Source organism: Nicotiana attenuata, chromosome 9 (assembly GCF_001879085.1).
Source record: "Nicotiana attenuata strain UT chromosome 9, NIATTr2, whole genome shotgun sequence".
Lineage (NCBI taxonomy): Eukaryota > Viridiplantae > Streptophyta > Magnoliopsida > Solanales > Solanaceae > Nicotiana > Nicotiana attenuata.
In genome coordinates this window covers 46,991,422-47,006,908 of record NC_031997.1, presented here as the reverse complement: position 1 = coordinate 47,006,908, position 15,487 = coordinate 46,991,422, and the positions used below count along the sequence as shown (strand labels likewise).

At 35.1% G+C, this 15,487-nt stretch overlaps 1 protein-coding gene across 1 annotated transcript; it reads left to right on the top strand.

Annotated features, from left to right (window-relative positions):
- LOC109232387 (3-isopropylmalate dehydratase large subunit, chloroplastic-like) lies at nt 3,814–13,687 on the top strand. The gene is made up of 15 exons (XM_019398130.1): nt 3,814–4,026; nt 4,138–4,275; nt 5,730–5,900; nt 6,716–6,868; nt 6,972–7,040; nt 7,133–7,249; nt 7,788–7,862; nt 8,018–8,095; nt 8,173–8,268; nt 8,445–8,494; nt 10,918–10,972; nt 11,282–11,413; nt 12,552–12,599; nt 12,687–12,845; nt 13,296–13,687. The coding sequence occupies exons 1-15, from the start codon at nt 3,976–3,978 to the stop codon at nt 13,434–13,436; spliced, it is 1,533 nt and encodes a 510-aa protein (XP_019253675.1). The 5' UTR covers nt 3,814–3,975; the 3' UTR covers nt 13,437–13,687.

Sequence of the window (15,487 nt, the reverse complement as noted above, 5' to 3'; positions counted from 1 at the left end):
GTTACTTATATTAGTCAGAAATATTTTTCTCACGTAACAAGTAATTAAGTAAAAAATAATCTAAGGAATTGGTTAAATTTGGAAGAAGTTGCATTTGACATAATAATGACAATTTATCGAAAACCTAACAACTTTTGTGATTTAATAAATTATACTACGAAAAAGTTGTCATTTTTAACCAACACGCTAGTGCTACCGAATTTTATTTATAGCCATATTAATGGCTATGAAAAGCAATCAACCGGCCAGATCCTCTCGTTCCTCCTGGATCATACTCCTTCCGGTCCAAAATAAGTGATTTTTTAGTTGTTTTCACGCATATTAAAAAATTTACCTTTTAACATTAATTAACAATGAAATTGATCATATTAACATTTACTATTTCTTCACATAAACACTCCTAACACATACTCTAACATTATTTACTCCAAAGGCAATGTAGGAAAAAAATAATTAATTTATTCTTGAAATCTGAAACAATTACTTATTTTGGACCATAAAAAAATGCCAAAAAATCACTTATTATGGACCGGAAGGAGTACTATACTATAATAGTAGGGAAGGTGGAATGCCAAGAATAGGATGGTACCAAATCTTGCTTATTAAATGAATAAATATTAACGCTTACGTTCTTACATTCAATTTCAAGAAAACAAACATCGCTAGCTGTTGCATATATTTTTATACAATACTCTAGAATGACATGTTATTTAAGGATGTTTTGAAAAATATGTTGTTAATACTTTTATTTGTCCAGTATTCCAAAAATAGATTTTCACTTTTAGCATATCAAGAGAAGATAATTTCTTTTTTCCCGTTATATCCACAATATTAATTACTCATTTCAAATTATTTTTTCAAATCCATTGAAAATAATTAATATGGGTATCATGATAAATTATGTACATCATTTATTATTTTTTAAGAGGTATACAAAGTCCATAGTGGATAAGTGAAAGTGAAAGGAGGAAGTATATTGCTTTGATCAATGTGCATCAGAAGGTTTTAATTTACACTTTGGAAAACAATGTGTTTGATTGCGCGCGAACTTTGAAAAAAGTTTTTTCTTGAAATTTGTGGTCTACAAATTATTATCATTAGTATAGCTATAAATCATTAAAAGTAAAATACAAGGTTTAAAATTAAATTATTTTTAAATATAAAAAATAATATTCTTTTTTGAACAAGCTAAAAGAAAAGAGTGTCATTTAAATTTGGGATATAGGAATAACAAAAAATAATACTTTCTTGGACAAAATACTAAATTGATTGTCCAGTTGAAACTAACTGCATTGACTAGCCAATATATATATATATATATATATATATNAATATATATATATATATATATATATATATATATATATATATATATATATATCAATAAATTTTATCAGCTATTATTTTTCGAAAATAGGCTAAAAATATACTTTTTTCTACTTTTTTTTTTGTCTTTCCTATATAAGATTTAGAGCTGTCAAAACGGGCTAGCCCAGCCCAACCTACTCCAAGCCTCGTGGGCTTTTAAATTTGATGGGCTAGGGCGGGCCGGCCCTCCATCTATACGGGCCTTAAAATGGCCAGCCCAGCCCAGCCCTAAGAGGGCCGCGGGTTAGGGCGGGCCGGCCCTTCAATATTTAAAAAAAAAATATTTCTCTAAATCTTTAGATATTTTTTCGTGACATAATCTCTTAATCATATGAACGACTTTTGTTTATTTAGAGTGTACAAGAATCTTGATATTTGAGTATTTGACAAGGAATCTCGTAACTAAAATGTAAATTCTCTATATCTCTAACTTTTTTTTTTTAATGTTACATAAATATTTTTTTAGTACTTTTCTTTTACTTTCTTTAGGTTCAGGAATTGCTTCAATAAGTTTATGCGTTAAGATTTTTTAATTTAGGTTTAACATTATTTGTTGATTTCATCATTATAGTCCATAAAATTTTTAAAATTCATGAATTTTGCTAGTGTTGTCAGTTTTCTTTGGGTATTAAAACTTGACATTTTTCTATTCTGAAGAGCAAAATAATTAATAATATATTAAAGTAAACAAATTGATCATTGGCCAATTAAAGTAATATTTTCTTTTGAAAAAAAAATTATTGGCCACTTAAAACTTTTCTAGTTCGTTGTTAATTAAGCAAAAGAAAAACTAATCTCGTCATATTGTATGCATATAAAAAATAGAAATTCTAGTTGATATGGTAAGGTAAATGAGCAATCTAAGGTTGGAAAATGGGGATTGTAGTTAATACTCTCTCCGGTTCACAATAAGTGTCCAATTTACTTTTGGCATGCCCATTAAGAAAATACTAAATTCTATACAAAAATACCTACCATGACTAAAATATCCCTAATTAAACATTTAATGTGAGGAGTAAGAAATATTTTTTGGGATATGTACATAGGGGTTATTTTGTAAAAACAAATTGAATTCTTTCTTGATTACATAACTGGACACTTATTTTGAACCAAAATGAAAAAGTAAATTGGACACTTATTGTGAACCGGAGGGAGTAATTTTTTAGTTTTTACTTTTTTAAAATATTTAAATTTGAATTTAATTATTTTTTGGCCCACGGGCCGGCCCCGGCCGAGCCTCGATCAAGCCTCAAGGGCTAGCGGGCTGACTTGGGCCGGACTTATAAGCCAGTTTTAAATGGGCTAAAGAAATTCCAACCCAGCCCTACCCAAATAGTGGGCAGGGTTGGGCTGGCCTCACGGGCGAAGCCCATTTTGACGGTTCTAATAAGATTTAACTTTCTAAGAAAAAGCATTCAATTAGAATCAAGAAATTTTGTGTAACTACCCTTAAAATACCTCCCTTCTATGTAGGGGTATCAATGGATATTCGAAAACCGATTAAACCAACCGAACCGATTTTTAGGTTTCTTTTAAAAAAATCGTAGGTTTTTATATAAATCTATAACCGCACCGATAATTAAGGTAGGTTTTTTATTTTAAAAAAATAAACCGAAAAATACCGAACCGGACCGAATAAATTTTACATGTAAAAAATATATTTATATAGTAAGTTTAAAAATACTAAAACACTTTCCTAATCTGGCTTCTAAAGCTATTTTTAGGTGCCCTCTCGACCTCTCCACCTGCATTAAATTTTTCTTTGGGCCTTGAAATTTTGAAAACTGTTACAAATCAACAAGTAATTAAACTCAAAATACTACTTCCTAAAACCTACTATGCTAATTCTACTTAAACTATATTATTTCAAGTATCTTAGCAAGACATAAAATATTCTAGCGATTTTGAGTAACAAACTATAATGTATTGAATATGTTTCCTTTCATATAATTTAGATTTATCTATTTGAGTATTTAATCTTCTATAGATTTTGTTCTTGAGTCCTAGCTTGGTTAATATCTTTCCACTCGTGTGATTTATATTTTCTTTGGCTTTGCTTGGTTTCTTTTACATTGTTGCAGAATAGTTGATGGATCTATACTCTAGCCATCTTTTATTTTTTTAATTCATCACCCTTTAAACAATAAAAATGTCTAGAGAGTTTTGTTACGTTCTATAAAAGAATATATGTTATTGCATTCTACTTCTACTGGTGACTTCTACATAATATTTAAAAAAAATACCGAAAGTTAACCGAATCGTACCTATACCGAAGAGAAACCGACATGATTGGGACGATTTCGAAAAATTTAATTTTGGTTATATATAATAAAATAACCGAAAAATTAGTATAGTACTAATTTTATAATATAACCCGCCGAACCGAAGGATTGACACCCCTACTTGTATGACAAGAAGAATAAAGAGAAGAAATTTCCCCTTGAATTTTGTCACCTATTAAGTGGGACCCGATCCGGGAGTTGTGTAGACTTAACGGCCATAGCCGCCATTTCACAGCCTCCAAAACTGCGCCCATTTTCTTTAATAAAGAGCTTTATCACTGCCCTCAAAAAGAAACTGAAGCTAATTCATATCATACTATCAACAATGGCGTCTTCAGCTGTAGCTTCAAGCTCCACACTTCATGTCATCAACAAGGTTTGTGTATCCACAAGAAATAGACTTATCAGCCTATACTCTTAAAAATTTAAATTTCTTGAATTTTGAGCGACTCAATTTTTTCTGATTTTTCTGTTATTTGTTGTGCAGAGAGATGTGGGTCTATCAGCTTTCTCATCACAACCTTCATTTTGCATTCAAACTACCAAGAAGAAGGAGGTTTCCAAGAAAATATTTTCTGTAATCTCACCACAGCAGACTGAACGCAAACCAGCTACCACTGGCTCAGTTGGGTATTTTGATTTGTTTGAAATTTCATTTATTTTGGGAATTTTTTTTAATTGTTGCATATTATTGGCATGAGATGAGTTTAAACGGATTAATGGAGTACATGATTAGTGATGATTCATATGAACGACTCCAATTTGTTTGGGATTGGTGTGTAGTAGTTGTTGTTGGAAAAAGATTTAATTTTGCTAATATTGGAATGAGATGAGTTTAAATGGATTAATGGAATACATGGTTAGTGATGATTCATACAGCCGACCCCAACTTGTTTGGGATTGGCGTGTAATAGTTGTTGTTGGCGTGTAATAGTTGTTGTTGGAAAAAGATTTGATTTTGCTAATATTGAAATGAGATGAGTTTAAACAGATTAATGGAGTACATGATTAGCGATGATTCATATAGCCGACCCCAACTTGTTTGTGATTGGCGTGTAGTAGTTGTTGTTGGAAAAAGATTTGATTTTGCATAATATTGGCATAGGATGAGTTTAAACGGATTAATGGAGTACATGATTAGCGATGGTTCATATAGCCTATCCCAACTTGTTTGTGATTAGCGTGTAGTAGCTGTTGTTGGAAAAAGATTTGATTTTGCATAATATTGGCATGGGATGAGTTTAAACGGATTAATGGAGTACATGATTAGTGATGATTCATATAGCCTATCCCAACTTGTTTGTGATTAGCGTGTAGTAGCTGTTGTTGGAAAAAGATTTGATTTTGCATAATATTGGCACGAGATGAGTTTAAACGGATTAATGGAGTAACATGGTCAGTGAAGATTTATACAGTCGACCCCAACTTATTTGTGATTGAAGTGTAGTAGTAGTTGTTGGAAAAAGATTTCACTTTCCCCAGAAAAAAAGATCCAAGCTTGGGGCTTTTACACTGAATTGTTGGAAATCAATTGGGAAGGGCTTAATTTCTTCAAATGAGGACTCTTTTTGTGTTTATGAATTTCTGTTTTAGGTTTCTCAATCTCTCAGTTGCAGATCAAGAATAATTAGGAAAAGTAAAGAAATGATGGAGTTATTTTTTTCTGTTTGAAGAACAGGACAGGTGATTTATACATATGATTTATTCCATAGTTGGACTAAGTATTCACCATCAGATTTTGTTGGGTTGGATTAAATCTTACTAGAGGCGGATCCAGGAATTGAACTTTATGGGTTCGGGATGTAACTGAATCCACTGACCATTTGAGTTACTGGGTTCGAAATTTACATTTATGTACAGATTTTTTAATATATACAAGGTCTAAGCCAAAGCTATTGGTTCGGCTGAACCCTTAGCTTTTACTGTACATTTCCATCCGATTTGTACCACTTTTAATCTTGCTTGACTATTGAGTCAAATCCCGAACTTAGGTAATTTTTGGACTTTTTGTTGATTTTTCCCATATGGGTTTTTGATTTTAGTGAATCTTGATCGTGGATTTGTGATAACATTTGTTAGGTTAAGACTGGGATGACTATGACTGAGAAGATATTAGCTAGGGCTTCTGACAAGCCTGAAGTTAGTCCTGGTGATAATGTGTGGGTCAATGTTGATGTTCTGATGACACATGATATTGGTGGCCCGGCCTCTTTTGGAGTTTTCAAAGAACAATTTGGACAGAAAGCTAAGGTATTTATCGCTGCTATTAGAGTAACTTATGTATGCTAATATGATCGAGCGATGCGATTTATCTATTAGTACTTGGTAATTGATAAAACTACATTTCTTTGTATACTTAGAAATGTAAATCAATTATATGCACCAAAATGTCTCTACACATATGATCCCTGATTGTCCGACAATCATTCTTCATGTAATATAAAAATACGTGTATAGAGAGAAGTTTTTGAGCAATAAACCATCTTTTGCAATGAAATCTATTTTGTAACTGCCAACTTATTGGAGCTCGAGTCAGTTTAGACTTTGGCTTCTCTCATTAGTTTGAAGCCTGATTATAGAATTGAATTGGAATTAGCTGGGAGGTTATAATGGCCTTCAATCGTGTACATGGTCAATTAATGTATTTGGTGTTGGTTGATAATTTGATTCCTCTGCCTTATGTCATATTGCAATATGATTTTCTGGTATGGATACCTCACACTTTAGGCTTTGCTTTGAGTAGCTTAACTTTTTCGTTATTGCAAAAGTAGGTCTCTCCGCTCTTGGTTGAAGCAAATAATCACAGTTCATCTGGAAACTTCTCCTTTTCTTTTCCTTTTTGTTCATTGCTTTTAGCCTTTTAGGTATTGGAAGTATATTTTTTTTCAAATTTCATATGCATGTTCTGGATGATAAAATCAAGGCAACGAGTAACTAGTGGCAGTTTATGTCATTCTTTGTGAAGTTTTCTAATGAACTGAAAACTGTTAAGGACAGAGTTAACTATATTGAGGAGAGACATGTTTCTCCAAATAAACATGATGTGGCTGTTGTCGATACCATAGGTCTGGAATCCTGAGAAGATTGTCATCATACCTGATCATTACATATTCACAGCTGACGAGCGAGCAAACCGTAATGTGGATGTCTTGAGGGACTACTGCAGTGAGCAAAATATTAAGTACTTCTATGACATTAAAGATCGTGGGAACTTCCGGGTACGATTATGCTCTATATAGAGGTTCCAACTTATTATACGCTTTGTTGCTTCTGTTGTCTGGTGTTAGACAAATGAAAACTAATATGTGACGTATTGTATAGGCTAATCCAGATTACAAAGGCGTCTGCCACCTTGCTCTTGCCCAAGAAGGTCACTGCAGACCTGGAGAGGTGAAAATTGTTTGCCAGTAATCGCAATATGAAAGTGTCATAATATGTGCTGGCATATGCTTTTTAACTCAGTAAAATTCTTATATTATCAGGTTTTGTTGGGAACAGACTCTCATACATGTACTGCCGGAGCGTTTGGCCAATTTGCTACTGGAATTGGCACTACAGATGCAGGCTTTGTGTTGGGTACTGGAAAGCTTTTGCTCAAGGTCTGTGGATGCAGCCTACACAGAAACTGTGGTTTAGAATCATTGCAGTGCTGTTTAATTTTTTCTGTGGAGTACTGAGACTTCTTAATTTACTTTTAATTTAGAGGAGCACTATCTATGGCTATCAATTCTGTTTCCAAAAGTTATAAGTTATGTTCTTTTGTCTTTAATATGCATTTTTGATTCCCGATTCAATTTTTTTTGGTGTGACATGCAAAGTACGGTTATTGACATTCTCCTCAAAAATATTTGGACCTTCATTATTTGTGATTAACAAATGGTGCTGAAACAGTCTTTATTCTCTTCAGATTCTGTGCCTACTGCGTTACTTTTGGATACTGAACTGAGCTTTTTCTCCTTCGCATGATGTTAGGAACCTTCTCTGCTTAAAAGCACAAATTTTCTAAATGTACTTGTTCCATGCCTGTGGTTGAAACTTTCATATGATATATAACCATTATTTCTCTTAATTTGTATTAAATGAAGGTTATTCGTGCTAATGGACATAATATATGAAATTTATATCTGTATGATGTAGGTGCCTCCAACTTTGAGATTTGTCATGGATGGCGAAATGCCAAGTTACTTGCTAGCTAAGGATTTGATTTTGCAAGTAAGTGCTGTTATATGTATTCTGTGGCTCATTTCTGTTAGTTGGATGTCTTATGTGTAAGCTGCTATCTGTCTGCATTTCTTCTTTCGCTGACTTTGTTAGACCGATAATATTCCAAAATTCACTTGTTGTCTGTTGGTACTTTAATGTTGCAGATTATTGGTGAAATTTCTGTGTCTGGTGCTACATACAAAACAATGGAGTTCGTTGGCACCACAGTTGAAAGTTTGAGCGTAAGCTTTCTTGATATTTTTGATGAAAATAAGCAGGTATTGTTTTTAAATAGTAACAGCTCTCATTGCTCTAATAGATGGAAGAAAGAATGACATTATGCAACATGGTTGTTGAAGCTGGTGGAAAGAATGGTGTCATCCCAACAGATAAAACGACTTATGACTATCTCAAGGTAAATGGACCCAAGCCGTGGGTACAAGTTACTTCTTTAGATCCTTCCCGTCCCTCACAGGCTTAATATTATTCAGCACATGCTGTCCACAATCAGAATATCTTAATTGCTTGGTCTAGAGAAGGAAAAAGTCTGCTACTCGAAAGCTAATATATATTTATTTAATGCTGTCACAGGACAAGACTTCTGTGCCCTATGAACCTGTTTATAGCGATGAAGGAGCCAGGTAATTAAACGCTGTTTATCCTCTTTTCCCGAAGCCATAGTGGTTTCACATCATTCTAGTGTGTATTTCCTGTATCTTAGTCTTAATAATATCTTAACTGTCAACTTGATTCACGTGCGTGACTTTTAGTGCTTGAAATACCTGTACTTCCAAACTGTATTGCAAAAACAGAAGAAATGTTTATTCACCATGCTTCCTCACAATACATTAAGGTCGAGCTGTGGTACATTCTAGTGGTTCCCATTTGTCAAAATTGTATGTTCAGTGTTATCTTTCCTCATTTGGAATTTCAAATTGATTGTGTTTTTCTATCTGATATCCTCTGTAATATGCATTCATGTCTCCGTTTCTTTCTCTGGAATGTAGCACAACAAAGGTTGGCTCGCTTTCTATATATTACCTTAATGTTATGATCTTGGAAAAATTATGTGGAGCTATTTTACTGGTTTTTATGAATACATCCTTTCTAGTGAATTTCAATCCTCAAGCTTAATTGAAGCTTTTTGGTTGTTATTCTCCAATGTCGTCTATTGAGTCCCACATCGGTTTTGTTGGTCTCCCTATATGATCTTTGGCAATCCTCACTTCATGAGATAGGTTTTGAGGTTGAGTTAGGCACAAGACCCATTTTTTATTATGGTATCAGAGCCATACGCATCGCAATTCAGTGTTTACTCGATGTTGGACCCCCATCTTATATTATCCACGCTCCAGATGTCCAGTCCTGGGCATGCCGGGTAGTATTGAGTCCCACATCAATGGGATATGGGTTGGTCTTCTTATATGGTCTTGGCAAATCTTCACCTCAAGTTAACTTTTGAGGTTGAGTTAGGCCCAAAGTCCATTTCTTTATCATCGTCGTTTTGGCATCTACAATGAATAGGTTTAGTAGGATCAAGTGTACTGATTTTTTTTTTTTGGATGAAGTAAGGGAATTTCATTAAATGGCATCAAGAAGATGCATAGCAAAAATTACAACATAAAGGTATTGTCTGCTCATATACAAAAACTTAGAAAAACTTACAGGACAACTAAGGAGCAGACAAAATCCAGAAATAAGTTCAACACTAGTTACAGGGGCCTGATTGAACCAACTAAATAAGTTAATTAAACAAGTGGCTTTAAGAGTGTGGTTGGGAGTTGAAATCCCATCAAAACATCTATGGTTCCTTTCATTCCAAATACTCCAAAAAATAGCACCAGGTACCATTGACCAAGTCTTTTTGATGGATTTCCCAACTCTCCAAGAACACCAACTCTCATAAACTTCCTTGATACTATTTGGCATAACCCAGGCAAGTCCAAAAACTGATAAAAACATACTCCAAATATCAGCTGCTACTGAATAGTGCAAAAAAAGATGCCTCACACTCTCAGATTCCATCTGGCACATATAACATCTATTCACAGTCGGTATACTCCTTCTGCTAAGATTGTCTTGAGTAAGACAAGCTTCATACAATGTTGTCCACATAAAGCCAGCTAGTTTGTAGGTAGTTTGGTTTTCTATATAAGCTTCCAAGGCCATTTGTCGATCAATTCCTTATTGGAGCATAGATTGTCATATCCTCTTTTGACAGTATAGGTTCTCTCTTTTGATTGACCCCATTCCAACCTATCCTGCACCTGGGAATGGACATTAGCAACTGATAATTTATTGAGCAAACTCAACAGATCATTCAACAGCGTACTGATCTTTTTTTTGCTAAACATAATCGATTACATTCTCTAGATGGACCTCCTGCACATTCTTTTGCTCTTATACAGCTTCTTAGTAGCAACACATGCAAGTATGGGGGTGCTACCGAACATTTAAGTTTATTTTACCGGTGTTGTATTGGAGAAAAGGTGTCCGATTTCCTCTAAATCATTTCCATGGAAAATAATGAAACTTGAGAATTGAATAAGGAGCAATAGGTTTTAATTTCAAATGCTTTAATCAAACTAGCGATGGGAAGAAAAATGGTGAGTCTTAAAGTATCTTTAGTCACTTTTCAGATCCAACATAAATTCAAGAATCAGACTGTAAGCAAAGTAGAATAAGAATACATGAGGGCGTGCGCCAATGTGTTTGCTCAGGGGGATGCAACTTCTTTTTGTTTCTTCCCCTTCTTCATTTTCTAGAATTTGGTCGAATGGTGTTTGATTCTCTTAATGCGTTTATTTTTTGTAACTTGTTACATAGAATGTTGTATAGCACGGCCACCTTTCGAGATCAGACTATGGCACACAAATAATGGAATCGGGAAAAGAACTACACATCTAGTGTCCAATTTCAAGGACACGGGAATTGTATACACTTCTGTTTATGTTGCTTCATTGTTATAAGAACTTCTCACCTTATCCAAAATCAATATTTTTTTATCATTTATAGGTTCACATCAGCATGACTTTTTATGATATATTTTCTTTTTTCATCTCAGATTTCTTAAGGAGTACAGAATTGATATCTCCAAGTTGGAACCTTTAGTGGCTAAGGTTGGTTTTATGATCTATTCTTTTCCTACTTGTTGAATGCATAACTAGTACTTAAAAGTGTTACGTTATCAATATAATTTGGTATGTTTCTTCTAAGTGATAAGTTGGCTAAAGCTTGAACATGGTCAGTAACAATTTTACCTTTTTCTGTTGCGAAAAATCAACTAATGCAGTGTTGTATGTGGATCTTTAGGATTCTTTCTTCTTGTTTAGTGTTGATATGTTTGCTCTGAAGCTGTGTTTTGTCTTATACTCTCATTCCAAGTATCATTTACTCTAGATGTTCAAAATGTTTTCTGCATTTTGTAGCCTCATTCACCTGATAATCGTGCTTTGGCAAGAGAATGCAAAGATGTGAAAATTGACAGAGTATATATTGGATCTTGTACTGGTGGGAAAACAGAGGACTTCATGGCCGCAGCAAAAGTTTTTCTAGCTTCAGTAAGATGTTTACTCCTCTTTTATAAGTCTAACAATGTAATCTTTTATTTGGCCCTATCTCAGCAGAAAGTCATCTATCTTCGTGAGTTAGTGGCTGTTTATTTTTCCGCTTCCCATGACAAGTACTTGAAACAACCCCGTCAGTTACCTAGTAGGTTTGACATGAGAAAATGGTTTACCCTATTACTGGTACCCGTTTAGTGAAAATGTTTCTGAAGTACTCAAATATTACGGGTTTCTACTGCTGATAGATGACTATATGCTGTTGCCAACCACCAGTGTTGCCTGCCTGCAGCCATAGAACAATCTTTTTCTTTTATTCAGAAAGTGGAAAAGAATATTTTTGATCCAGAGGCAACTGGAAAGTATTCTTTGGTGTGTAGTAATTGGGCAAATGATGTTACCACTCACATTTAGATCCAACAATCTATTACTTGAATGGGGAGCCTTGGAGCAACGGTTAAGTTGTATCCGTGTGACCTATAGGTCACGGGTTCGAGCAGTGGGATCAACAACTAATGTTTGTATCAAGGTAGGTTGCCTACATTACAACCCCTTGGGGCGCGGCCCTTCCCTGGAACCTTCCTTTTAATCTATTAGTTGAATGCTAAATTTTTCAGCCATGCCTGTTTATGCTTATGCAATTAATACCCAAAACCCATGTTGGTATCTCCTTTAGTGTTGTACTCCTCTGGTAGAGAATTTGATGTGCATGCTGCAATGTTGCACTCCGTCTTAGTACACATATCTTATGTGAAAGTCAAAGTTTCTTTATTCTTTGGATTTGTGGTAAACTATACAAGCAGGTGAACACATGCAAAATGATGTTTCACATTCTTGAGCAAAGATTCTAACTGTTCCCGCTAATCTTTTCTATGCAGCATGCTTGCTTTTTTTTTAGCAAATCATTGATTTTGCTAGGAGACAAGTGTAGTTCTCACTTTGCGCGATTAAGTTCTTGTCATGTTTTACGATGGAATAAGACTCAGAATCCATGGAATGAATCTTCCATTACATTTTTTATGGTTTCCATCTCCTTTTAAATGTGAACTGCAATAAAAATGAGCTTAATCAGGACATCCAATCAAGCAGTTTAAATTAGATCTTTTCAGGCTAAGCAAATGACTGGCTTGTGCAGGGAAAGAAAATAAAAGTTCCGACATTCTTGGTTCCTGCTACTCAAAAGGTTTGTAATATTTATCTATTAATACTAACCAGCTACTATGTCAATGTAGACTGAGCTGTCTGATGCAAATATTTGAAAATGTTTTAGGTGTGGATGGACGTATATACTCTCCCCGTTCCAGGATCTGGCGGTAAAACATGTTCCCAGATTTTTGAGGAAGCAGGTTGTGAAACACCTGCTAGTCCTAGTTGTGCGGCTTGTCTGGGCGGCCCTCAAGACACTTACGCACGCTTGAATGAACCTAAGGTAAGCTGTTAATAGTCTCATGTGAGTTGTACTTTTCATTAATGCGCTCACACAGTACGCCAAGTTTGTTAGTTGTTATATATGAATAGTTGATTAGTGATTAATATGGCAACTACCGTAAAACTTTTTTGACACTGATATTACTACAAGTAGAAGTTGCTGGCTCGTCTTGAAGAAATGAGGATACTCATAGTGTATTCTTTATAGAGCTGGAATATATTAGTGAACCGAAGCCGAACCTCACAAGCTGATTGCTGTATCTGGATAACGTTTGATTTAAGCTAATTATAATGATGACATAACATGGACTCTTTTTGCCACTTTATGCTAACAATCTTTTCAGTATCCTGATTAAAGTGAGAGCAATCATAGAATCGTAGGAATAAAAGATCAATTTTGCTAATTGCAATGTAAGTATTTACACTGACTATATGAGTTATTGTTTTTCAGGTCTGTGTCTCGACCACAAACAGGAACTTCCCAGGTAGAATGGGGCACATTGAAGGCCAGATATATCTTGCATCCCCATATACAGCTGCAGCATCAGCATTAACTGGCAAAGTCACTGATCCTAGAGAGTTTTTGATGTGAAGTTCTTGAGAGTAATTCGTTCTTGAATTTGGACAATATACTACTGTATGCTATTAGAAGGAGAGAGCTTAAGCTCTTGCTTTTGATGTTATGGTATTCCATTAAAGGGGGGCTGTTTTTCTGCTTTTCAATTTTTTGGTTTTTACATTTCGGAACTTGAATAAGGATTCCCTTCTTATTTTAGTCTTCTTTTGTTGTACTACTGAATCTTGATAGTTAATGCAATGAGAATAAGATAATTGCTTGAGGTATATTCTGGTTCAAGCTCTTCTGTAAGCTCAAATGAACAAATTTGATATTATTTGAGGCCTCGAGTAGGTCCGCATTATGTTATGGAACTTGTTGGTATGTTCGAACAAGGTCCTGAGGGGACCTGGTGTGTTTTGGACGAGTTCCGAATCATTTGGATCATGTTGGGTGAGGCTAGTTTGGGTAGAGACCTGGTGTGGTCGCACCTGCAGACCACTAGGCGCTTGTGCGATGGTCGAAGGTGCGGACTTGAAGGTGCAGAAGCGAGATGATGGGGAGTGGAGGCTTCGCGCATCTGCGATATCTCTCCCCCAGATGCGGCTTCGCAGGCGCGAGTGGGTATGCGCAGGTGCGGATATGAGCTGGTTGGAAGTTTTCGCAGATGCGGAGTGTTTGTCGCAAAAGTGACTGTGGAGGTGCACTTCGTGGTTCGCATAAGCGACAACACGGATGCGGTGTCTTGAGCGCAGGTGCGGCCATCTGGGATCTTAATTGTTTGCGTATCTGCGATGCATATTCTGCAGATGTCGCTTCGCATCTGCGACTGTGAGTCCGCAAAAGCAGAAGTTTTGGGTAGAACACATTATATATCGAGGGTTTGATACTTTAATCATTTTTTGAGTTAGATACCTCCGATTTGGGCGATTTTGGAAGGGTTCTTCACGTGTTGGATTGGGGTAAGTGTTCTTTATCCGGAATCGATTATATTTCATGATTCCACCTTTGTTTTTAATATTAGATTAGTGATTTGAATGAGAGAAAATGGAAAATTTTGTAAAATCTTTCAAAAATGTAAAATGAGGACTTGTAGGCCGATTTGATAATCGGAATTGGAATTTTTTTTGATATGGTCGGACTCGTATCAGAATGGATGTCCGAATTTTATGAATTTTGTCGGGTTCGTAGGTGCGGGCCCGGGGTTAACTTCTTGGGTTGACTTATTAGTTTTAATTCAAGATCGAGGCTTTATTATCTGAAATTGTTTCCTATGCGTTTATTTATGATATTAAATTATTTTGGCTAGATTTGAGCTGCCCGAAGGTTGTTTCACACGAGAAAGTCATTTAGAGTATCAGTTTAGCTTCTTTGACGTAAGTATCTTGCCTAACTTTGTGTGGGAAAAACTACCCCTTAGGAATTGAGTCGTGTGTGTTATTTGTGTTATGTGAAAGCCGTGTACACGAGGTGACGAGTAAGTACTCGGGCTTATAAGTGGAGATTGACCGGTTTAGACTCTTAGGCTTCTTTTATATATGTATTTGGAATTGTTAGCACTTGTTATACCTTTTATTCGTCATGTTTTATATCACATGCTTTATTTGAAGTTGTCGTTACATGCCACATCCTTTACTTGTCGAGTTTGCTCTTAGATGCTTTATTTGAAATCGTTACCACTTTTACCATTTTCTGATTTCTTTTATTGTTGAGTTATTTTTTGTTGAAACTATTGTTACATGATATTCTTTGTTGTTGGGTTATTCTCATGCATTTAGACGTAGTACTAGTTCGTACCATCTCTTTCATTGGTAGCCTAATTTATATACTAAAATTCGGAGTTTGCCATTTCGTGAATATACTTTCACTATTGCATTTATCCTTAAATAATTAACTGGAATTGAGGTTATTGAAGGTCATCAATCTATTTTAATTGAAGTTGTGTTTAAAGGGAGTGTTGTTCAATGTGAGTTACTTTCTCGTTCGCTTTGTTGTTATTGAGATTTTATACACATTGTATTTGAGCCGTGGGCTATTTGTTATGAAAATATTGACATTGTTGGATCTTTGGAAAGGTTGTGGTCTAT

Excerpts from the sequence above, each read along its gene's own strand:
- LOC109232387 (XM_019398130.1), top strand. The coding sequence starts at position 3,976 with ATGGCGTCTTCAGCTGTAGCTTCAAGCTCCACACTTCATGTCATCAAC. Across the intron at positions 7,250-7,787 it reads CTGGAAAGCTTTTGCTCAAG|GTGCCTCCAACTTTGAGATT; the intron begins GTCTGTGGATGC and ends TGTATGATGTAG. Across the intron at positions 8,269-8,444 it reads CGACTTATGACTATCTCAAG|GACAAGACTTCTGTGCCCTA; the intron begins GTAAATGGACCC and ends ATGCTGTCACAG.